Here is a 27,329-nt window from a genome sequence, read left to right on the forward strand (position 1 = left end):
GATTCATTAATTGTCCCGTCACAAAATCTTTGTAAATAATAAATTTAATTATAATTATAATGTTTGTTATTATGTTTAGAGCACACACTAGCGCCCTCTACGAGGGCATAAGCAAAGTCTTCTTATACTCGAACACTGTTGAGGTGGTCATTTACCGCTGAGCCACTTAAAGAGTCATGTCTGCTTAGAAATAGTAATAGTTATTTAAAAGAGCAACACACAAGTTTCTTGCACATTTATCTTGTGATGAGTCTGCATTCCCAATGACTGGTAGAATAAAATCAATGTGACAATTCAAAAGTGCTTATATTAAGTTTATTTGAATAAAGATTATTTATATTTCTATTGTTTATTTAAAGGCTTTCATTTTGTTTAATTATAATAACCTACGAGTTAAATAATTGAGATAGCATGGACGATGAATAACGCAAGTAACGTCAGAGTAGCTGACGTCACTTTATCTATCCCCTCCGATTGATCCCCCGTCCAATGCAAACGGGGATCGAAATTACGACGGCCTGAGCCGAAGTTCGAACCCCTAGTACCCTCAGACTAAAGTCGTATCCTTCAGGCAGGAGTTGGCCGCGGGTTTGGAGTGCCATCTGCACTCGCCCCCTAACGACTGGTGAAGCTGTAAAGGCCAGCTGCGGCCAACAGCATTAGAGTAGTCCGAAAAAAAAACTAAAAACTACGTTACTTATCTGCTTCGACATATAATTTTATGAAATCATACCTAATTAGATTGGATTTTATATTAAGACTAGCTACCCACCCCGGCTTCGCACATGGGGTGTACATGTATTATACATATAAACCTTCCTCTTGAATCACTCTATCTATTAAAAAACCGCCAAAATCCGTTGTGTAGTTTTAAAGATTTATGCATACATAGGGACGAACAGACTGCGACAGTGACGTATTATACTATGTACTAGCTACTCGCCCAGGCTTTGCCCGGGTGTACATGTATTATATATATAAACCTTCCTCTTGAATCACTCTATGTATTAAAAAACCGCTTCAAAATCGTAGTTTTAAAGATTTCGACAATTCAAGGACTATAAAAAAAACTACATTGTAAATCAGGTACATTTCGACATATAATAAGACCTCCAATAGACCTACATGAATAATGATATTATGAATTTGAATTTGAATTTCGTCCCACGAACGCTCCAGAAGTCCTTCCGCCGGTTTGGAATGTCATCTGCACTCGACCCCTATCGTTTGGTGAAGCTGTAAAAGCCAGCTTGGACCAACAGCATTTTTTTAAGGGATTATTATGGATTGGTGCTTCCACCTGTGCTAACGGTTTACGCTGGCGGGGCACCAGTGGAGGATGATAAGATGAACATGAGGTCAGGTCAGTTAGCCCATCGTGACAAATTTACCAGGAATTTATCACGATGGTTTCCAGGAAGAACCGCGTGGAGGTCAACCTAACATGGTACATTGCTAGTAATGAAGTCATGAGTCCACATTACTAACAATCCCCTTCCCACCCGACCAACAGCATTATAGGAGTTAACAAAAATGCCTCATAAAGACAAGTATCAACACGTATAGAGATACATATAGATGTATTTTTTATTATTATTCGGTAACTGGACTACTAACAACAACGCACACGTGATACCTCTAGTGTTTCAGGCGTTCATAGGCTACGGTAACCATTTACCATCAGATAGGCCGTACGCTTGATTGGCACTATCGTAGTTAAAAAAATATAACATGTATATGGTTGTAATCAGTTATTAATAATAATACATATTATACCTAAATTGTGTGTTGTTTTTATTATTATTTGCTTATTTTATCATAACTATATGTATATGACTAATATAATATATCGATCGCATTGGACGATCCCGATGTTATAGCTGAATCTATCACTGATATAATACTCCAAGTCCTTCAAAAGAGTTATAGCCACAGCAAAAGTCGGAACACATCAGCAGAATTGGTGACAGACTGTACAGTCTTCCATCTGGATTCCGGGCTTTCTGGTCTCTTGCTAAAGCTGCTCAGGGAAATTTCTGTCAGCCATCTTCTCCACCACTGCACAGAGAGGATAACTGTTGGCCCAACATGCTAAAGAGAAGGCCGAACTCCTTGGTTCTCTTTTTGCATTTAACTCGACACTGGACGATAGGGAGCAGTCACCGCCGGTCAAGGCGAAGTCAAAGGCAACGGCGACCACTTACCATCAGGTGGGCCGTCAGTTTCCAAAATATAAACATACACAACAACATAACTGCCGTTTGTAGGTAATTTATGATGATTTAGTTTGTAATAAAATATTAAAACTATATATGATGTATTGTTTATTTTTACTACTTAGGTTTATGATTAATTAATAATAATAATATAATAATAATAATCTTTATTTACTGCTCACAAGGAAACTTACAATATTGCCAAAGTAACAAAAGTATGTATTTAATCTTACAAGCTATTATGTGAGAGTCGAGTCTGAACTAAGTCGAAACCTGTACTACAGATCTCCAGGCTCTCTCCGAGGACTTACTGGTATTTAATAAATCTAACAAATGTTTTTATGAGGTAAAGTTGTATAATGTGTCGCTAGTTGCGGTATATAATATAGTTAATGATATGTGTGTGTGTGTGTGAAATGACTGTGAGTGTGTGTAAGGAATATAGATACTACAGAAAATCTCTTGTCCATCAAACAAAATTAACAAATAAAAAAAATATATAAGATTAGGTTTATCTATCACCTCAGAACAGACAACAAACCTTCGGTATTAATATGTATATAGTAGATAATATATTGTCATATAGACAGTGTGTTGTTCTTTCAATTACCTAAAATTAATTACATTAATAATTACATAATTACATTAATACATACAATAAAAAAAAAACAGAAAAAATAATCCTAAAAGTTAATTGCTATGATTGTCCCGTATCGTACCTGCCTTAAAGGTTCCGTCATAACGCTCAAAATTTCCACGTTGAATTGCTAGGGATAATCCGTTTGCGCCAGATACAATCCGGAACGTCGATAAATTTGTTGTTAATTTATTAAAAATATATTATGTAGTATATTGTATGTATTTGACTTGTGAATTAATCTATATTATGTTATTATATGAGATATTATTGTACGGCGAAGCATTGTGTGCAATATTTTATTCTAATATATTAACAATAAGGGTGAGAGCATTATATGCCTTGTTACAGCCCAGGGGCTGTAACAAGGTTCAGACTCTTAAGAATCTAACATAATTGACTAACAAAGGAAATTTAATGAATATTAAAAAATAATATATTTCTTAATATTCATTACGTTAAAAATATTTTTTTTTTGATACTTTGATTATGATTTGATGGACTTCGTTATATACAATGAATTTGCCCCGACTCTTAGATGATAGAGTTACACCACTTCACGCAACTCTAGTGTAGGGACCTACTAGCGATGCCAGACGTCCCGTATTTTAGGCTTAGTTTAAAATGTCCCGGCGGGACTGTAATTTTCGTAGATAGTAGACCACGGGGTTTTTGTTCAATAACCCGAATTGTGCATTCCTGTATCAATCGGTTGGTTCATATAATACTTGTTCTTACTTGTTGAGTACAATTGAACGTCCAATGAGATAAACGAGATTATGCATGTTTGTTTTATTCTTGTTTGTGTGGGCTGTTTATGCAATCCTATAGAAACAACGTAATATTTATTTTATTTGCGATTTCGTGCGTAATAGATAAGCAGTAGGGGAAGCCCGAGCAGCGCGGATAAGTTAAGGAAAAGGAAAAAAATAACACAGAAATAATCAACTTAGGAACATAGTTTATTCTTATTTATGACGCATATAATCCTTGCAAATGTAACATGCAAAATTAACAAAATATAATATCTTCATATATGGTGACTGCAACGCCATCTACTTCTTAAGTACGCTAACGACAACAATTTTTTTGTATATTTGCCTATATAATTAAATAATAAATAATAAAAGATATAAATAATCGAGATTTAATATAATTAGAATTATAATATAAAATATATATTCTAGAAGGTTCATATAATCATGTTTATTTTCTTTGTATAATTTATAAGTTCTGATTTGACCTTTACTATAAAAATGGTGTGGTGTTCCAGTTCAGTTTAAAACGATCAAGTAGAATAATTACTTACTTATATAAAACAAATACAAAAGAAGTTACAGTTTAACGCGTTTAACTTGTTGCCGCCCCGTAACAATAAGTAATAATATTTTCTTGTCTTTAGTAGAAAGAGTTTTCTCAACAAAATATTGAAGCCAATTTAAAAATACTGGTTCATTTATGTAACCATTATTGCTTACTGTAGCTATTGAACCAGGTGGTGAAGCATCTAATAGTCTTTTCTGCATTCTCTTCCCAGCATAAATAAAAAATGGTGGTGTAAAAATACTGCCAGCGTTGCAGCAACAACGACCACGAAGTTCGATTTGTTTTACGTTTGTACTTAAATACCGTTCTAAAAAGAAATTTAAAAAAATGTGTCACTAAAATCACAGTCAAAGTGGATAACTTATCCTCTTTACCCGAAATGTGTATTTCTAAGCAAACCTACTTTTCTTAACATTACAATACAGGCTCAATATAATATTAATATTACAAATAATACTAAAAAACAATGCTTCTTTAGTTGCTAAAGTGCACTCATCGAGCTGAATTTTTCAAAAATGGTTACCAAGAATGTTGGCTACAAAACCCGATCCCGCAGTCGATTGTGGTCGATCGTTCAACGATTCTTGATAGCATTCCCATCGTCATATTTGTGTGAACGTAGATTTAGCGCTGTGTTAACACTGCTTACTAAAAAGAGAAATCGTTTGCATGTTACCGAACGTGGCGACTTGGAACTGTTCTTGAGTAAATTGGAACCTGATATTAACAAAATTATTTAACAGCATCAGATTCTGCCTTCACATTAGTTTTTATATAAGAATCGATCTCTATATAAGAATTTAGATTAGAGATTTTATATAAGAGATTTTATTAATTTTGAATAGATATACTATTCAAAATTAAATAAACATATTATTTCATTTTGAATAGAAGATACTCTGTTTGAATACTATAAACTTGCGTTTCAATAATCATTCTCATTGGTAGGTGTAGCCCGTAAAAATTAAGTTGATACCTGAGCGCCGTTGTGTATTACCTACTGTGCTCAGGTTTCAAGTTAACTCTTGTGAGTTATAGTAAAAGTCTCATTTAGAATTGTTTAATCTCCGCTAATATAGCTCACAATAATTGATTAATTTAATTTAAAGTAATAATGGTTTTTAAGTAAGTGAAAAAATGGGGGCGATAAAAAATAATTTATTCCCAAAGTGGGCCGTAGACAAAATAAGTTTGGGAACCCCTGGTTTAAGTATTATTTCACTATTTTCATGATTTTACATCGTACAATGTGGCTTATATGCCTGTATATTAATAATTGAGTTGCCATCACTGAAGACTAATGAACGAATCTATCTGTACCTGTATCTCTGCACTCCCTAAGGTTGGCTGGTAGAGAATGGTATTAGCAATAAACCCGCCTATTGTACAAAATTCAATAGTTTTAAATAAATAAACAAAAACGAATGAAAACAAACTTCGTATTGGTAAACGCGATCTTTATAATGCTATTGAATTCTATTTAAAGTACAACGAGATCAACGTCGATCTTTAAACTAGTTTATGGTGAACTCAGTTTCCTTGAATTTAGTTTATACTGTGAATGGTGAAATCCAGCCTAAGGTGTACTAAAGCTCTATAATGCCGAGGTCGTCATAACAGGGTTCAAACGTGTGTTAGTATGTGAATATAATGGAGCGTATGAGGGCGTCCCGGACGGAGTCGCTGCTTTGTCCGATGCCGAAGTTGAAGAACACCCCATCGGTCTCCACTTGCTGTGCACACGTGCCCGTGGGGTACCAGCCCACCTTGTTGAACACTATCCCCACTTTGTACACCTGTAACGTAACAAATTGTTATATTATAACAATAACAACCCTGTACAATTCACACAGCGCCATCTAGTCCTAAGTTAAGCAGAGCTTGCATTATTGATACTAGACCACTAAGGAGATATTTTTTATCAACATCTTTGGTACAGACTCAACCCATTGGCTTGTAGAGACATTGCATCTTTGTGCATTTTTTACCAGTTATATCATGGAGTGATCTGAGGAATTGTACGGTTTATTATCTTTTGCTAAATTTCATCATCGCACTACCCGCCAGAAATAAAAATACCATCCCGATCATCTGGATGACTGGCGGTCCTCTACCGTGCATTTTTCTAGATAGATAAATGCATTGTTCATAATTTACAAACACATAGTACACTTGAGATACAGAAATATAAATTGTACAAATTATTTTGTAAACATGTACAAGCAGACTTGAAAAGAATAAGGGCTGAGTTTCTTTTCAGTTCTTCTCTTCTTGATAGACAAGAGTAGACAAGGTACTGGTAGAACATGTTCCTTTAGATCATAAACACGTTTTTAAACATCTTTATAGTTGATTAAATAATAGTTTGTGCTAAATATCTTGTTTATATAATGTGTACAATTGTATATTAATGGAATATTCTAATACAAGTAATAATAGTACCCCTAATCTAATAAAGTAAATATAATAAGAATAAGGAAATTTATCTTAAAATACATACCTTCTTTATTCATCTTGCTTTTCTCAGCGGTCTCAGATGAGTCACTGGGCACAGGTGTATCACTGGACTTGCATGGCTCGGGGACTGCCTCTGTACTGTTTTCAGCACTACTCTCAACATTCACTACCTATAAATACTCATCTTGTGTATTCATATGAAAAAAAACACAATGTATTAATAGATTTTAAATTAAATAGTTACTACTGAGTTTTTTGCCTATACTTCTTAGTGAAAATTCTTCTAGCACTGACAATAATTACATATGCCTTTGAATACTGTACCGCTGCTTCAAATTTGGCCAGTGACTGTCAACATTGAGATGGTCCAAAGAGAACACTGTAACAACGATATTCAGGTCCACCTCCTCTAAACAGCTATCTTTAAGTACCTCTTATGTGTTGGTGCTGATTATCTGGAAATAGCAGAGGTACCAGTTTTACAATGGAATGTTTCATAATAATGGAATGGTGCACTGGCCTGTGCTACTGTTTATGCAGGCAGGGCTCCACTGACTGTGATGAGCATGAAGTTCAGTTGACCTATCCTGACAAATACACCAGAAATTTATCATAATGATTTCAGGGAGAACCAGTAAAATAAGTAGAAAAAGTGCTGACAAGAAATTTTATAAAATTAGGAAATAATTTTATTTAATATTTTGTTGAAGTTTTTTGAAACTAACACCTGCATCTTTAACCTGGGAACAGTCTACACTGTCTCTTGGGCTATTACAGTTTTTCATATCCGGCTTGAAGGACCATAAGTGTAGCCCTACTGTGATCTTCAATGATAGCATTGTATTGTTACAAAATATATTAAATTCTTCAAATATTTCAAATTGAGAGCCGCAGTGAATGTAAAGAGTAGCCGCCGACCTGGCTGTGACCGCGATGAGCTCAACGCACCTGCATCTACGAGACCCGGAAATAGATATAATCTTTAATCTTTATTCATATAAACTTGGTAATCCATTTTTGTTATTCTACCACTTAATGGGAACGCAAGAATGAGATGAGGGAACGCAAGACAGTACAAGAATGAGAAGGAAAGTGGCATATTATTGTTTTACAGTTAAAGCAATGGCTGCTGATTGTAATCGTGTTAACTGTATCTACAATTTGTAATCTATTTTAAATGACTAACAGGTTCCAAAACTTACTCTAAAAGGGCTTTAAAAGCATCTGGTTGCACATCTAAAATGGGTATAGGATCATTTCTTTCCGCCATTCCACAACATTAACATTGTTTCGAAGACAGATGATGCCATGGCTAGGATGAATTAGTGCCCACCAAGGTGCAATCAGAACACTGGCCTGTCTCGAGAATATTAGCACCTCGCTGTTTCATCTCGACATATCCTAACTGCCAATCGTTAGGCACTCCTGCCATTCTCTCTAAAGAATTTACTCTCGGAGAATTATTCCAATAGATGTGCTTAAATTATATAATTATTGAAATTAATATTACCAAATATAAACAATAACAATGCAAATAGATCATTGTAATTCATGTCAACATGACGTGTGTAATGGTAAGCAAGGTGTGTGTCAATTAATGGTCAGTATTAAGCAGCCCAGAAACTGTCAAACGATAAATACATCAGTCAGAGTCATGTAAATAATGACAATATAACATCTGTGTGTAACGAAGGAAGTCAAATTATATTAAACCTAATTTAATTAATTCATTAATTAGAAATCTTGTCATGAAAAATGAATTACGAAGAAACAAAAGCAGTGGTCCAGGAGAAATTTCTTTCAAGTGAACTGGTTACAGCATTCCTTTGCGATGCGAAAATACTCCATCCCGAATGGGTGAAGAAGGATAGGTTGCTGTGCATTGTAGAATATGGAGACGAGAAAGCCGTGTTTTGTTTATTCACGTCTAGTTACCCGCCTAAATCCTTCACCGATTTATCTATAGAAATAGTGCTGCCCATCGACATCAACTTTAAATGTGAGATTGATAACAAACCATCAGACCCTGAGGCAGTCCTTTACCTGAATTTGCAGTCAAATAGTAATAAATATAAGTTCGAAATTCAAATGACCCCGCGCGTCGACAACTTTGTGGATGATCTCTTCAGAGGGATAGAAGCCGTAAGTAAAATGCCAACGCAACCTGAGTTTGTATGGCTAAAAAAGTATCAAGGTAAGAATGAAGACGACATTATTTCCCAATTGTCAGTTGTACCTAGAAGCGGAGCCACACATTCACAGAGCTCCGCTCCTGTAGCTATCAGGGAGAGTCTAATTAAACGAAAAATGTATGATAAGGAACTTGAATACACATATACTAAGACATTCACTGTGTTCTGTGGCACTTGGAATGTCAATGACAAATCACCAGTGTTATCTCTGGAAGGGTGGCTCAATGTGGATGAAGAACCACCTGATATATATGCAGTGGGTTTTCAGGAACTTGATTTATCCAAGGAGACATTCATCTTTGATCAAACTGTTAGAGAAGAGGAATGGTCAAATGCTGTTGTACGTTACTTGAATATACGAGCTAAATATGTCATATTGGAGAAAGTTAGACTAATTGGTATGTTGCTGATGGTTCTGATCAAACAGAAACATAAAGCCCATGTACATAATGTGGTTTTCGACACAGTGGGAACAGGAATAATGGGCAAAATGGGAAACAAAGGTGGTGTGTCCATACGATTTGACCTTCATAACACATCTATATGCATTGTAAACTCTCACCTGGCTGCCCATGTAGAAGAGTATGAAAGACGAAGTCAGGACTTCAGGGATATCTGCAATAGAACAAGATTTCAACAACTGAATCAACAGGCCAAAGCCATAAAAGACCATGACCAAATATACTGGATAGGTGATTTAAACTATCGCATTACTGAGATGGATCCAAACACTGTAAAGCAACTTATTAATGAAAATAATTTTGAGGCAGTCTTAAAATATGACCAACTAAAACAGCAACATAAGAACAATAGTGTGTTTGCTGGCTATACAGAGGGTCCAATTACTTTTAAACCTACATACAAATATGACCCTGGCACTGACAATTGGGATTCAAGTGAGAAAAATCGTGCCCCAGCATGGTGTGATAGGATATTTTGGAAAGGAGACGGTATTACACAGAAAGCATATAGAAGCCATCCTAGTTTGAATATAAGTGACCACAAGCCAGTATCTGCTATCTTCAACTCAATTATTAAGGTAATAGATGAGGAAAAATATAGAAAAGTATATGAAGATGTAATAAAACAACTTGACAAACTTGAAAATGAACTCATACCACAAGTTAAAGTTGATATGAATGAAATAGATTTTGGTACTGTAAAGTACCTTGAATTGCAAATGAAGACCATCATAATAAAGAATACTGGAAAATTACCTGTGGAATTTGAATTTATTAAGAAATTAGATGAAGCAAGTTTCTGCAAAGAATGGCTCATTGTTGAGCCTTATAAGAGGTGTATTTGTGCTGACGAGTCATGTGAAATAATATTTAAAGTACATATCAATAAGATTTCTGCTTGCAAACTCAATGCAGGAACTGATGAATTGTATGATATTTTAGTTTTGCATTTATATGGAGGGAAGGATATCTTCATAACTGTGACTGGAACATATGAGAGGAGCTGTTTCGGGTGCTCAATAGAGGTTTTAGTCAACCTCAATATGCCTATAAAGGAGGTGCCTATTAAGCAACTAGTTGAATTAGAAAGCAAAAGGCACCAACCTGTATCAAGCCAATCCACATATTCAATACCCAAGGAGGTGTGGTTCTTAGTTGACCATATATATTTACATGGACTTAAACAGCCCAACTTATTTGAACAACCTGGTCTGCATTCTGAAATTCTACAAATTAGAGACTGGCTAGATTCGGGCTCGATGGATCCTATTCCAGGATGTATACATTCAGTTGCAGAGGCTCTCCTGCTGCTTTTAGAAAGTACTGCAGATCCTATTATACCATACAATCTTCAGTCGGTGTGCTTGAGGGCATCTGCAAATTATTTACAATGCAGACAAATTGTCTCACACTTGCCCGAATTCAGAAAAAATGTGTTCTTATACTTGTGTGAATTTTTACAAGAAGCATTGCAGCACAGTGCCGAAAATGGATTAGATGCTAACACTTTATCTTCACTTTTCGGAGCAATATTCCTTCGGGATAATCCAAATCAAACGCAAGAGCCCCAGTCTCGAATTAACAAACAGGTGATAGAAAAGAAGAAAGCCCAGTTTGTACATCACTTCTTAGTTAATGATCACAGTGAATTAATTTTTACTAGATAATTTATCAGTTTTTCAATAATTTAATATTTTAATTTATTAATCCAAATACTCACTACTTTTCTATTAGTATTAACATTTACCATTTCTTTGTTGTAATTGCTGTGGTCACATGAATGTGTAGCAATTTGTCTAGTTTGTACATAAACTGAGTCTCAATTGCATTATTTATGAATTAACAGTGTTATTGCACTTAGTAATGAAAAGATAACATGATATGATTAAATAGTGTGCCCCATTGTAATTTGAAACATTAATAATTGAAAATATTACTTTTATACCTATATTAGGTAAAGCACTTAGAATATATACATAATATTATTAAATTACACACGTTATGTGTATAATGTAGACACATATGTGTTACTTTACCTGTAGAAACACATGTAAAGTAACACATATGTGTCTACATTAATAGAGAAATGACATAATATTTAGCTTCATATAGTAATCGCACCAGGATCTGTATTTATATAATATGCCAAATCCAATTTGCCATAAAACAACCACAGTTATGCATTAAGCAGAGTGTATGTGTATGTATTTTAGCTGTGTATAGCATTTTTGTATACCTACTCTAGGTACGACCATATACTGGTACAAAAATCTTGAACATTAAGGTTTAGTTTTAATTTTACATGTTATATGAGGATGGGAATATGTCGTAATTGGCTCGTATGTTGTACGAAACTTGACTAGTAACTTAAAATAGATTGTGCTTCCTCGCGTATTTCCGCAGATTGTTTTAAAAAAATCATAGGTCAATGTTAACTTGAAACGCATTTATCAGAATCTCGTCAACTATATATTCATTAACTAGCTGTGCATTACAAGGAAGGCGTAGCCTTTCTGAGATCTGCCATGTATTGATGATAGTAAAAGTAAAAATAAATCATCAGTAAAACAATAATTGAAACATCCATATGGCACCATCTTATATTTATAAATTGGTTGGCGTATTGAGAAATATTTGTAAAAATATTTATTTCAGCCCTTTTGATGTATTTTGCTCAGCTTTCAATCGCCTGTGTATAAACTACGTTGCTTTATTACTTAATAAAAAAAAATGTATTTATACGAATATAGCTTGATAGTCAGACATACAGAAAATAAGACAAGAGCATTTGGCGTTACATTCTTTATGCCTACCTAAATTGAAAACAAGCTGTTCAAGCTCGCCCAAGATCCCCCGTCCAATTCAAACGGGGATCGAAATTACGATGGCCTGAGCCGAGGTTCAAACCCCTATCGGTTCCCTCAGACTAAAGTCATATCCGTCACGCAGGAGTAGGCCTTCGCCCGCTCCAGAAGTCCTTCGGGTTTAGATTGTCATCTGCACTCGTCCCCTATCATTCGGTGAAGCTGTAAAGGCCAATTTCGGCCAACAGTATTAGAGGAGTTAAAAAAGCTTTATAAAGACAAAAATCAACACCTATAGAGACACTAGGACGTTGTAGTACTTAATTTGTATTTTTTATTATTATTAGGTAACTGGACTACTAACATTATTTACGACTAACGGTATGTTCACATTTTAGTCATATATATTTAGACTATACAAACACATATAGGAAAATATGGTTGTAATCAGTTATTAATAATAATACCTGTACCTAAATGTTGTGTGTTAGTTTTTATATTTAGTTGTTTATTGAATATTTTCCCATAACTAATATATGTATATAAGAATGTATAAAATTAGTGTAGCCAGAGTAGGCACTTTTATATATAGTAAAGACAGAAATATAATATATTTTCGTGAATAAATTTTAAAAAATGTATCGAATAATAATTTACCATAATTGTATGCCGAGTACCTATAAAATAAAAAACTTTTTTAGGTATAGATACAAATAATAATTTCATTTATTTTCCGAACAGTGTCTGCAGAAATAAGTGAGAGATTAAAAAGAAACATTCCAATTATCTTGTTTACAAATATCTGAGACAAAAATACTTTGCGTAACAATTTCATTTACTAGCATAATAACAATTATTTTAATATAAATTGCCAAATTTATCTTCCTACAACTGCTGTAGTATTTTGAAATAGGAGCAATAAACCACTACCTCACGCGCTCTCGAATATTTTTTTTTTATATGTTACTATTTATAAATAATAATACCATCAAACACTATTTCATCATATTAATATAATTTTAGTTTTAATAAGGGCACCTATTTCAAGTCAAGCAAATTAATTTGTTACAATTGTCAAAGACAATGAAATAACTAGGTTTGGAGTACAGATGCATGATATCATAGTCCCCCAGAATGACAATCCAAGGGTGATCGGTATCATGAGATTCATATGATAACGTGATATCCGAGGGTACATTTAGGTATAGAGGCTAAGGCGACTATACCCCTCCGATCGATCCCCCGTCCAATTCAAACGGGGATCGGAATTACGATGGCCTAAGTCGTGGTTCGAACTCATAGCGGTGCCCTCAGAATAAAGTCGTTTCCGTCGGGCTGGAGTTGGCCTTCAGCCGCTCCATAGTCCTTCCGCGGGTTTGGAGTGCCATCTGCACTCGCCCCCTATCGTCGGGTGAAGCTGTAAAGGCTAGCTGCGGCCAACAGCATTAGAGTAGTCCGAAACAAAAATTGGCATCAGGTGGGTCGTCAGTTTCTAAAATATAGACAAAATGTATATCCTGCCGTTTGTAAGTACTTTATGATGTTTAAGAATGTAATAACATACTAAAACGCTATGCAAAATATGTATTGTTTATTTTTTCTACTTATATGATTAAATATATGTATGTAGTAGGTATATTTTGTCATATAGACAATTTGTTGTTAATTTATTAAAAATGTATAAGTATTTGACTTGTGAATTATTCTATAGTTGTTATTAGATGTTTATGTTACCTATGTTTCACACGCTTGAAATTTATAGCCTATATGTTATTCTAATGTATAAGCTATAATACTGTAAAGTTTCATCAAAATCCATTCAGTAGTTTTTGCGTGAAAAAATAACAACCATCTATCCATACTTACACACTTTCGCATTTATAAAATTAATTAATAATAATAAGATAAGATAATGCGTGCTTCTAATGACGTAACAATATGGTGGCAGATTGTAACGTCATTTCACGGGCGATAGCACTAGCCAGTGGCCACCATGTCATAGGGGCCCTGGTGCGTAGGGACATCTGGTCAAGAGACTTAGCAATAACTAAATAACATTACATAATTTACGAAAAAAAATATTAAAACATCTTGTATACTATGCTGTATAATTGATATAGATTTTTAACTATCCCATGGAAACTCTTTAATTTTCCGTGATTAAAATATGTAAAATCTTCATCGGGGATGCTAAATTTCATTGACACAACAGTTTCGGAGAGCCGGTACAAACAGACAGAAACAAAAAATAACTGACTCGGTTTATGGCGTTTCGTTTCTATGTACAGATACCTATTCGACCTCTACAGTTTTATTGTATGTATGAATTTGTTAAAGGAACTGACTATCAGATGATAGTTACGCCACTACGCCACAGATAACATAATATGACTGCACGTAACTCTAATATAGGTACCTACATTAGAGTGAAGTACAACACTTTGTTCGGGTAACGCAATGCATCAAGAAACAGGCTAAGGTCACTGACCATATTTCCTCTAATTCTAGTAATTACAATAATGGAATGATTTACCTTGGCCTAGACATTTTTATAATATTTATGTAGTATTTAGATGTCAACTAATACAATATTCTTAAGTTTTTTTAATCGTTTGTTATAAGATATGGCAAAGTCATAACAATTTACCAATTTACCTATTTACTAATGGGTGAAAATGGAACGGTGCGTTCTAATGGATTACTCTGGTGACGCATCTTTGGAGGATGATAAGACGAAGGTAGGCCAGTCATCCCAACGAGCCTTTCGAAGAGGAATGTTGATTTAACGTGGTTCATTTCTAACAATAAGGCTACTAGTTCCTAGCGTAACTAATAATTCCTTTCTCTCTCATTTCTCCCAACCCTGAGCATTAAAGTGTTTAAGTAAAGCTACTAGAATTGTATAAACAGGGCATAGATAATAATAGTACAAAATGTATACAGCTCTCTTAATGGTAATCGGTTAGTAAAATACCCGATTAAAAAATGAGAACACTTACGAGGAATAATAGAGATTTTAGCATTCGTTGTGCGATTTTTATTTTATGTTCATTCACAATCAGCAAAACAGTGCGAATTAACTATTTGCTAAGATTTTTCTCAATAGACTACAGCATGGGCTTTCTCAAAAAGGGTAACCGATCCAACTGTATCCATAATCTATCTTTAAAATTCCCGGATTTTGATAAGTTGTCCTCACTTCTCGCTAGATGTCTCTGGTACATGTTTTTTTTTTAAAGTTCGACCACAATAATAGCTATTTTAATTCTTCTATAATTTTATTACTTGAGAAAGTTTTGATATCTCATCCAAAAATGAGCATTCTAAATATTATTTATATTAAACATATTACTGAGTTAGTAAAGTGGAGGAATGAATTTGTATTTCTGAACGCAAGCGACTCTAATCTCTATAGATCACGGGTCGATTGTAATCGAACAAAAGAGCGGTAATTACGAATTCAACCAATCATGAAGCCGCATTTGATTCTTTGTCAAACCATTTGTTCAGAACGTCTGTCAGAAAACAAATCTTATTTACTTCATTTCCTGTCTTTCTTCAGACGGTTTGATTATTTGAAATAACTGTTTCAACGTTGAAATTTGTTGAGAGAACTTAAAAAGTGACTGCGTCGCTTGAATCATTTAAATTTGTCCAGTCTACTGTGTGCAGCAGACGTCCTAAGCAAACAAAATAAAACTTTGTTCCAAGTTCTTTGTGTAGTGCATCTGCATCCTATTTGAACATCAACGGTGTATACAGTCATGGAAGTCGCAACAAAATGTAAGTACATTATTATTACATTTTAATTAGTTTATTAGATATTTCCAATCTTTTCATTTATTTATTGCAAAATTAATTAAATCGCAGTTGAATGAACAAGCACGACATCGTAAATTTAAAAGCGCAACTCATTTTATTCTAGCCAAAAATTTTACCGCTAATTAGCAAACTAAATATTATTTCAGTATACGTTATAAAAAACAACAAATTTATTAATATTTCAATTCTTATCTATATTAAAAAAATAAAATGAGAATTTCTTTACATATATTTAGTGTATATGTATATGTATGGTAAGAAATGATAATAGTTCTCCAGGTCGATTTAAATATTACTATTTTCAAGACTTGTGGCTTGCTCTAATATGCATGCATAAAATATTCATTATTTATATATTTATTATTCACCATATAAAACATACCAATAAAAATTTGTTTTATAGTGTTTAAAAATAAATAGAATGCAATATAATATAATATAATAAAAAATATATAAATATTTTATATTAAAATTTAATCAACCCAAATTTATCCTTATTTACCTTTTCAATTACTTAGTACATTACATTTGTATCTACTCATCTTCTATATGCACAATTTTTCTATGTTCAACTAACTTAATGCCAACAGTGTTGTGACCGTGAAACCAATTATTATTGTTATTATTTTATATGTAGATTAGTCTGTAATATATATAATATATAGACTATAAGAAAATTTATACATACTGGCCTAAATGAGAGTCTAAATGTGGAAACAGTCCAATGGACTATAAAAATGCTCAGAGTAAATAAAATAAAAGCAAACTATGGTTTCAGAAATAGGGTAGATAGAAGTACACACAGGCCACTAAAGTTTCCCTCTGGTGGAAATAATTTATCTTCAAATATCACAGATTGTCATAAATATCCCTTTGAAATAAATAGTACTCACATAGGCCACTAATGTTTCCCTTTGGTGGAAATAATTTATCTTCAAATATCACAGATTGTCATAAATATCCCTTTGAAATAAATAGTACTCACATAGGCCACTAATGTTTCCCTTTGGTGGAAATAATTTATTTTTAAATATCACAGATTGTCATAAGTATCCCTTTGAAATAAATAGTACTCACATAGGCCACTAATGTTTCCCTCTGGTGGAAATAATTTATCTTCAAATATCACAGATTGTCATAAATATCCCTTTGAAATAAATAGTACTCACATAGGCCACTAATGTTTCCCTTTGGTGGAAATAATTTATTTTTAAATATCACAGATTGTCATAAGTATCCCTTTGAAATAAATAGTACTCACATAGGCCACTAATGTTTCCCTTTGGTGGAAATAATTTATCTTCAAATATCACAGATTGTCATAAATATCCCTTTGAAATAAATAGTACTCACATAGGCCACTAATGTTTCCCTTTGGTGGAAATAATTTATCTTCAAATATCACAGATTGTCATAAATATCCCTTTGAAATAAATAGTACTCACATAGGCCACTAATGTTTCCCTTTGGTGGAAATAATTTATTTTTAAATATCACAGATTGTCATAAGTATCCCTTTGAAATAAATAGTACTCACATAGGCCACTAATGTTTCCCTCTGGTGGAAATAATTTATCTTCAAATATCACAGATTGTCATAAATATCCCTTTGAAATAAATAGTACTCACATAGGCCACTAATGTTTCCCTTTGGTGGAAATAATTTATTTTTAAATATCACAGATTGTCATAAGTATCCCTTTGAAATAAATAGTACTCACATAGGCCACTAATGTTTCCCTTTGGTGGAAATAATTTATCTTCAAATATCACAGATTGTCATAAATATCCCTTTGAAATAAATAGTACTCACATAGGCCACTAATGTTTCCCTTTGGTGGAAATAATTTATCTTCAAATATCACAGATTGTCATAAATATCCCTTTGAAATAAATAGTACTCACATAGGCCACTAATGTTTCCCTTTGGTGGAAATAATTTATTTTTAAATATCACATATTGTCATAAGTATCCCTTTGAAATAAATAGTACTCACACAGGCCACTAAAGTTTCCCTTTAAATAATTTATTTTTAATAATTTAAATTTATGTCAAATATCACAGACTGTCATAAATATCCGTTAGAAATTAATATTTATTCTGAGCATTTAAAACTATACTGTCTCTGTGATATTATTTGTATAACCAGTTAAAAAAGTTACCCCTAAAAAAAGGTAAGTTGTTATTTTATTAATTCAGCCGTCTATCTTGTGAATATTATAATATAATATAAATGAGAAAGTTTGTAAGTATGAATGTTTATTACTCTTTCATGCAAAAGACTACTGAACGAATTTTCATGAAACTTTACAGTAACATAGTTTATGCATTGAATAATAATAATCGGATATAATGACATCTTTCTTAACTATTCTCTATCTACCCTCATTTAGTATCCCCATTTTAATCACCCCTTTACAGTACAAAAGTCACAAAGAAAAATATTTTTGATACCATTTTTTTGTCCTGTATAGTACAGTTATTTTTAATATATAATTTAATTTACAGTTTTGGTGTTAGAAATTATAATTTAAAGATATAGATATAAAAAAAGCTTTATTTTCAAAAGTGCTTATATTAGTGCTTAGTTTATTTAACTTAAATTCTATTTCTATTAGTTAATACCTTTAATACAATTGTCAATATATGTCTAAACTAGCTGTTACGCGCGACTGCGTTCTTTATTTTTAATTAAACAAAAAAAATCCGACAATAAAAGTAGCCCTAGTTACTCTGTATAATATCACCTATCAGCGAGGGAAAGTCTGGTCAAAATCGGTTCAGCCGTTTTAGATATCGTTAGCGCAAGCAGATGCACCACTCAATTATCATCCATATAGAAAACATGAACAAGTAAAGGTCACAGGGGGAAGGGTATTGTTGGTAAAGTGGACTAATAACCCCAATGTACCATGTACCATGTCAGCTTGACCTCCACGCGATTCACCCCTGGAAACCATCGTGTTAAATTCCTGGACAATATGCCATGATGGGTGATTGACATGACCTCATGCTCATTTCGTTGTCATCCACTGGTCCCAGCGTAAAACCGTTGGCGAAAGCAGATTCACCTTTCCATAATATATATACATCTATACATATAAATAAAATTGGAGTGTCTGTTTGTAATATTGAAATAACCGTTTTTCACTACATACACCAAAATAACATTTTTACAATTTTTGTCTATCGGTCTGTCTGTCTGTTCCGGCTAATTTCTGAAATGGATGGACCGATTTTGATGGGACTTTTATTAGCAGGTAGCTGATGTAATAAGGAGTAACTTAGGCTACTTTTATTTTAGAAAAATAAAGTTATAATCCACGCAGACGAAGTCGCGGGTGCAGCTAATCATCAATAAAAAAATAAAGAGGAATAAACAAAGGTCACAGACGTAATTATAGGCATTGACAATATTTTGATAATGACTGTGTGAAGTATCGAATACATCACGACGACCGTTAAACGAGTTCCAATTTTAACGGCCATTGCCTTGAGAAAGTAGTTATGTTTTTGCGGAGGCTTGTGTCATCGCAAATGACGGTTGACTCGAGAAGACGTTGCAAACATGCAAGCCTGGTGACTCATTCCCGCGCGGTGCTGTTCTATATTTGAACGTTTAAAAATAATACTCCATTTATGGACGAACGGCGCCTATTGTTTACTGTTCGTTTTCAACGGCCAGGAAAAGTAAAGTTTTCGTGGCCTAAATTTATGGTTTGTTTTAGTTGTTTACTAGCGACTCGCATTATAAATCTTCGAATTTCTCGGCTAGTTCTATACTATCACACGCATGTAACGCAACTTTCCTCTTGAATCACTCTATCAGTAATGAAAACTGCATTAAAATGCGTTGCATAATTTAAAAGATATCAGGAACAGACAGACAGACAGGCGGTGTCTTTTTTATACTATGTAAAGATTAGCTGCTACCACCGATTTCGTCTGTTTTTGTGAGCTAAAATGTACATAGTCTTGTGATACTGTTCAACCAAACGGGTATCAAAATTACGACGGACTGTGCCAACGTTCGAACTCCTAGCGGTGCCCTCAGAGTAAAGTCGTATTCGTCAAGCGGGAATTGGCCTTCAGCTTCTCCATAAGTCCTTGCCCGGGTTTGGAGTGCCATCTGCACTCGCCCCCTATCATCCGGTGAAGCTGTAAAGGCCAGCTGAGGCCAACAGAATTAGAGTAGTCAGAAAAAAAATGAGATATCGGTCAACAGACTTCAAAAAGGACGAAGTTTTCAATTAAACTATCTTATTTTATTTGTTATAAAACTTAGGGAAATTGATTTTAGATGATTAGTTTTTTACTATTTATTAAGTAAGTAATGCGACATTGGTTTAATAACATTGTAATAAACGTTAATAATGCGCTCTACCCATCCTTTGTTTTACTGGCAATGTACCTATTACTGTACTCGTTTATTTATTGTCTTTAGATAAGAATAATTATGTATGTAGAACGAAAGTATTGTACATTATCATACGCACTTTGTTTTTCTGTCGCGGAAAAGTTATAAACGCATAATAATAATACAAAAACTTTAACACTAAACGGCTTAAGCGATTTGGGTGCGGTTATCAGTTATGAATTGTGGTAAATTTTCTTTAAAATTTAGTATTTTATTCCAATTTGTTATAAAAAAATGTTATTGGGGTACGAAGTTACGTTGTCTCAGCAAGTTATACAAAATAGTAGTCAATTATCCCTAACGGAAATTTCCTCAGCCATGTTACATTCAAATATATTTCAGAATAGAATAGAAAATCCTTTATTCAAATAAACTTAATTTAAACACTTTTGAATTGTTATATTATTTTTTTTATTTACCACTCATTCGGAAATCTGTCTCATCACAAGAAGAACGAGCGAGAAAATTTGTGTTGCTCTTTTAAATAATCCTTGTAAGTTCACATTTTTCAAGACAAGAATGTCATTAAATCATTGACAATTATAACTCTGACCACCCCATCTGGTATTATTACCGTGAATAGTACATACAATCTACCACTACCAATCTCTACAAATTTAACACCCATTAAAGCGTTAGGAATATTAAATGGCCCTCAATATCTTCCCGTCCACGAAGGGATACCTTGATTAAAAGTACAGGAGGCGGGAGCGCCGATCGCCCTTAAGTTAGAGTTGCCAACTGTCCTGTTTTGCCAGGACATCTAGTTTTTGTAAAGTCCTGGGACGTCCTGAGTAGTTTTGTATTAGCTTCCTGGAATTTTAAATTTTTAACTCTGGTTTTATTGTTTAAAAAAAAATAGATTAATAATATGATTATTATAATTACTTGAATTGCATTTCACCTGCTTTCTATACATATTAATTTAGCTATTGCAACTCTGTTTACTTACTGTTTTTAAACTGAATTGCCTGGCATTTCCAACTTCAAATACTGTTTGTTTAAATTTGGGGTTGGCAACCCTACTTTAAGTGCTACCCTAAATATACTATAATCAAACAGGGTAATGAAATCTCGAACTGCGCATCCTAATGGGTCATTACCGGGCGCAACTTGGCTCCCTTATTTTTAACGTAAATAACTCCCATTTATAAGAGAACACGAATATTTATTTATTGGGAAAACAGCCCCTAGTAATAAGTTAATACATGTGGATAAGAAACAGTTAGGCAATAATAGGTTTCCACGCATAGCTATTGTAGATAAAAAAGGTACTAGAGAACTGGCAACCGTAATAATAAAAATAAGGAAGCAAAATAAATATTTTCGGCGATATTAAGGTGGTATGTAATTACGAAGTACGAAGCCTTGGTGGTCTAGCGGATTAGCACACCGCTTTACTTCTGATGGTCGCGAGTTCGATTCCTCGCACGGTGCAAACGGTTTGTAGTCATAAGTATGAATGTTTGTATCGGTCTGAGTGTATTCTATGTATATTATGTATTTACAAAAAAATCTAAGTATTTATGTCAGTTGTCTAGTAACCATAACACAAGCTCTGCTTATCGTGGAACTAGATGACGCTGTGTTAATATTTCAAGGTTAATTATTATTATTATTGTTAAATTAACTGTATAAAGTTTTACAATATATTCAGAATAGAATACTTACGCAAAAAATGAAATTAAAATTGCTTGTAAAAAAAATCTCGGCTAAAAGTCCATCTGTGTATTGTCACGTTATCATTAAATGGATCTATTACATGTGATGGGACAGATTATATTTATACACTGATAGGACAGGATCTACCTTCCGGAAGGCATTCAACGTAAAGAACACAAAACATTAGCACAGTATAGCGTCCACATAAACATTTGCCCATTGTCCATATACGTACGTAAACAAATGCATTTATTCCACAAATGAACGGAAATTCAGGTGAACGTTAGGTACAAAGTCTAGGTGAATGTCTCCATGTCATCAAAATATGCCGCGCACTACACGCGCCTTGGTATTTCAAGCGTCCATAGACTACGGGTAACCATTTACCATCAGATAGGACGTATGTCTCCCCGGGCGCCCCTCCGATCGATCCCCCGTCCAATTCAAACGGGGATCGAAATTACGACGGCCTGAGCCGAGGTTCGAACCCCTAGTGGTGCCCTCAGACTAAAGTCGTATCCGTCTAGCAGGAGTTGGCCTTCAGCCGCTTCATAAGTCCTTCCGCGGGTTTGGAGTGCCATCTGCACTCGCCCCCTAACGTCCGGTGAAGCAGTAAAGACCAGCTGCGGCCAACAGCATTAGAGTAGTCCGAAAAAAAAGGACGTATGTTAAAATTATACCACCAAGTAGCTGGCTTCCCAAGCTGTGATCCAGTTTACATTGTGACATGTGAGTATGGCTGTGATATGACTGGATACGTAGGCATAACACCTTAAGGCTGTTTGTCCCTGACTTCTTTCCATTTTCTCAACAATATCTTTATATTTACTGTAATAATAAAGTAAGCTAAACATAATTTACGGCAAAATTTCCATTGAAAGTATTGCTATCGCGCTTGAGTAAGAAAAAACGGACGGTCACTGAATTGATGTAGAACTAATACTATAGCAGAATGTATGATGTAGATAACCTCTTTTATTGGGGGGAAGGAGATTGGTAGTAATGTGGATTCATGACCTCATTACTAGCAATGTACCATGTCAGGTTGACCTCTACACGGTTCCCCCTGGAAACTATCGTGATGAATTCCTGGTGAATTTGTTAAGATGGGCTAACTGACCTGACCTCATGTTCCTCCTATCATCCTCCACTGGTGCCCCGCCAGCGTAAACCGTTAGCGCAGGCGGGTGCACCATTCCATAATCACCCATAAAAAAATCCTCTTATTCCTCAGGAGTGATATTTGGTTACGTACGTAGTGCTATTCGACTATATAAGCGACGGTTATCATTCAATTGGGTAGATCATCAGATTGCTATTCCAAATATACAAACAAAACATAGGCGCAATAAAATTTATTCGAACATACAATTTGCTTTGATTAAAACGACAAACATTGTACGAGCGGAATCACTTGAATTGACGAAGTTTTGTTGCAATACTTTCTTGCTTGATTAAAAGAGGGTGCCGGGTCATCAGGTCAGGAAGTTTAATCAAACCTGATTGTGTTACTTCTCTCGAGATATAAACAACAGACTGTTGGTTATTAATTTTCTGACGCTTATTAGCGGTAGTAGCTTATTAGAACGCCTATACGTTCTAGCCTAATGGTTTACTAATCTCACTTGACGCACATAAGTGTTCAAATCTGCCCATTTGTGTGTCAATTCAAATATCTAATCTATACATCTATACTCTATACATATAAATAAAATTTTAGTATCTGTTTGTAATATTAAAATAACCGTTTTTTACTACATGCATATGAATATAAATAAGGAACATACTCCAAATAACCACTAAAAATTTTGTCTGTCTGTCTGTCGTTCTGTTTGTTCCGGCTAATCTCTGAAAGGGCTGAACCGATTTTAACGGGACTTTTTTTGGCAGGTAGCTGATGTAATAGGGAGTAACTTAGGCTACTTTTATTTTAGAAAAATAAAGTTAAATTCCACGCGGACGAAGTCGCGGGTACAGCTAGTTATTAATAAACTCTTCAATTATAAAATAATAGAATGCAAACTAAAACGAATCCAAGAGACATCTGTAAGCTTTGTGTATCCAAATATGTCGAAGAGGACATATCGTGAGTCGCATTCACTATGGTGTTCAAAGTAACCAATGCCTCTAACGATACCAGTAAAGGTGATCTAATAAATTGGATAATTGGATCGCAAACAACGATATTTATATGTCTACAAAACTAGTATGTGCGGGATGACAAATATTCTGTGCGGAAATCTGACCCCGGTACTGAAAGCGTTATGACCTACCCTAGTAGTGTTCAAATTCCGACCGTTATTGGATCTACCCATATTGCGAGACGTGTTTCGAAGAGGTGTCATCAGGCAATTAATAAAGTTTGGAAGCCTAATGTTGGGATGGATACATTTTATTATTACGAATGACTCACCAAACTACAGAGCAGTTTGTTGGCAAGACATATCTTATATGTTTTATTGCTTTATACCTTAGTTATACACACATTACATGTAGAAATGCTTAACATAATTACTATTGGGAGGAAAGGGATTGTTAATGATGTGGATTAATCACCCCATTGCTAGCAATTTACTGTCAGATTGACCTCCACGCGGTTCCTTCTGGAAACCATCGTGGTAGGTTCCTATTGAATTTGTAACGATAGGTGCTAACTTACCTGACTCATGCTTGCATCTTATCATCCTCCACTAGTGCCCCGCCACCGTATACCGTTAGCGCAGGCGGGTGAACCATTCCATAATCATCCAATAAAAAATAAAAAAATTACTACTTAGTATTTTTACTGCCTAAAGGAAACGCCACTACACATCTTTTGTGGCTGTAGCGCCTACTCATGAATAATTGAAATATCTCCTTTTGAAAGTACACACTCTATCCTGAGGGGATAAAAATCATCGCTATGCTTCAATTCTTGTCCCTTACGGGCCTAAGTAGGGAACTCTGATAAAAAAGACGAGCACAATAGATCGCTGTAGGTCGCAGTGCTATAGGTAAAATAGCTAGTAATAGCCCAAAACCCTAAATAAATTAGTATTTTTTAACAAATCAACTGAATAGTGCTCCATTTACTGATCTATACAGCTATACATATAAATAAAATTGGAGTGTCTGTTTGTAATATTGAAATAACCGATTTTTACTACATGTATATGAATATAAATATGGTACATACACCAAAAACGTCTTTTTTTATCTGTCTGTCTGACTGTCTGTTCGTCCGACTAATCTCTGAAATGGCTGGACCGAATTTGGCGGGACTTTTATTGGCTACCTGCCAATAAGGAGTAACTTAAGCTACTTTTATTTTAGAAAAATAAAGTTAAATTCCACGCGGACGAAGTCGCGGGTACAGATAGTATCTTAATATAATTTTGTCGTGTAACATTTAAATAATTGACGTGTTTACCGCTACAGTGCAGATGAGTAACCACTCGCGAAAACTTTCGGCTAGGCCAATCGATCATTCTAATTGCACATTTAACCGGCTATTCATGCGGCGTTGTATGTAATCATAATAACTGAGCCTGTCCTCCTACACGGCTTTCTATGGGTTCGCATTTCGCGATTCACTACCGGGTCGTAGCTGCAATGAAAGCGTGTACCACTGTCCGTCCAGAAAAGGTAATGGGCCGTGGGCGAGTTGGTTTGCGCCCACATGGAGCGAGTCTTGTGCTTTTTGGAATTACGGGCAAGTTGAATTCACACAGTTGCACTGACCCTGCCGAAGTTCGATCGATGCTTGAAATCACAGATCTGAATTGTACCATTACTAGTAGTGCGCTCGGTTTCACCCGCATTAAATTTCAATATAAAATATAGCCTATCTATAACACATATGATCCATAAGCTATACTACTGAAAATTTCATCAAAATCCGTTCAGTAGTTTTTGCGTGAAAGAGTAATAAACATCCATACTTACAAACTTTCGCGTTTATAATATTATTAAGATTATGTAGCTAGCGGTTTAGCACACTGCCTTACCTCCGATGATCGCGAGTTCGATTTCTCGCACAGTACAAACATTTGTATAATTGTTTGTATCTGTCTGGTGTTTGTTATGTATATTCTGTATGTATTTACAAAAAAAAACGGATATTTATTTATATCAGTTGTCTAGTGCCCATAACATAAGCTCAGCTTAGCTTGGGATTAGATGCCGTTATGGAATTGTCGTATCATCATATGACATTTCCATAGCGTCATCTAGTTCCAATATTGTATGAAACTGACATATTATTATTAGAATAGGGTACGGAGATTGCTAATAATGAGGACTAAGTAGTCATTGCCCCAGCAATGTGCCCTGGCGATCTCACGTGGTATGCTCTGGAAAACATTGTGGTTAATTTCTCCGTCGTAGTGCTGTATATAGGTGACGGGTACAATTCACAATCAGATGAGCAGGGCCTTATTTGCCATTTAATTTATTCAATTGAAATGTTTATATCGTGCTAAAATCAAACTTGTGACCATAGGAATATGGCTGCGTCGATACAGCCTTATTTACCAGTTATTATTATATATTCGATCACACGAAATCACGATGAAGGATTGTACTCACATACTGACGTGTAATAATAGAAAGCACTTTGGAAATGTTGACTATTGTGCCAGCGTGCAGTGCCTCATTACTGAGCAAGGCATCCTAACTGCTTCCCTGTACTTATCATTAATTACTACACCACGAACCAATCTTTGTGAAAGGCTACCAGATGAGTAAACGAGGTTTTTCTCGTCGGCTTTTAGCATGTAGTTGTAGACAACTACACGACAGAAAACTTTCTTACACTAATAGCTTAGGACTATTATAATTATAGTGACCATTACCTACGATTTGGACTGCTTGTTTTTTTCTATAAAGAAGATAGCCTACGTCCGTTCAGTTAATTTAATCACTAGTTCATGAAAACAAACAGATAGTTTTGTAAATATGATATTAGATACTTTACAAACCACAGGAAAACAAGTTATCGTTTTGGTTCTATTACATCGATAAAGCATTAGTAGTTTTATTTTTTCATAATTATTCTAGAATGTTTCCATGTACATCAGAGATCAGTTAAATTTGTAATGTATGAGAAAGATTTATAAATTATTAACCCTTTTTTCTTGACTATAAAACAGACTTTGCTCTTTATTTTCAGTATTTCTTTAAAATTCAGAGATACTGAAAAAATAGTGCTTAATCAAACTACTCAAAGATACATATATTCGAAGTTCAGTGAATTCCGTATAGCGTGGAGGAGGAGGTACATCATTAATTTGTACTTTATTGCCGACATAAATCCGCAATGGTAGCTTTTAGTAGGTTTTATTGTCTACATAAGGG

At 34.5% G+C, this 27,329-nt stretch overlaps 1 protein-coding gene and 1 long non-coding RNA gene across 2 annotated transcripts; one reads left to right on the forward strand and one right to left on the reverse strand.

Annotated features, from left to right (window-relative positions):
• Window positions 1-5,722: 5,722 nt before the first annotated feature.
• LOC131854705 (uncharacterized) lies at window positions 5,723-8,202 on the reverse strand. The gene is made up of 3 exons (XR_009358065.1): window positions 7,839-8,202; window positions 6,680-7,091; window positions 5,723-5,975 (listed from the first exon to the last, which is right to left on the reverse strand). It is a non-coding gene; the product is annotated as an uncharacterized LOC131854705 (long non-coding RNA).
• Window positions 8,203-8,298: 96 nt separating this feature from the next.
• Window positions 8,299-13,440, forward strand: LOC131854691 (type II inositol 1,4,5-trisphosphate 5-phosphatase-like). The gene has a single exon (XM_059205822.1). The coding sequence runs from the start codon at window positions 8,392-8,394 to the stop codon at window positions 10,954-10,956; it is 2,565 nt and encodes an 854-aa protein (XP_059061805.1). The 5' UTR covers window positions 8,299-8,391; the 3' UTR covers window positions 10,957-13,440.
• Window positions 13,441-27,329: the final 13,889 nt, after the last annotated feature.

This window comes from Achroia grisella, unplaced genomic scaffold, assembly GCF_030625045.1.
Source record: "Achroia grisella isolate CSIRO2021 unplaced genomic scaffold, CSIRO_AGI_Agris_v1 utg1244, whole genome shotgun sequence".
In the NCBI taxonomy this organism is placed as follows: domain Eukaryota; kingdom Metazoa; phylum Arthropoda; class Insecta; order Lepidoptera; family Pyralidae; genus Achroia; species Achroia grisella.

Excerpts from the sequence above, each read along its gene's own strand:
- LOC131854691 (XM_059205822.1), top strand. The coding sequence starts at position 8,392 with ATGAATTACGAAGAAACAAAAGCAGTGGTCCAGGAGAAATTTCTTTCA.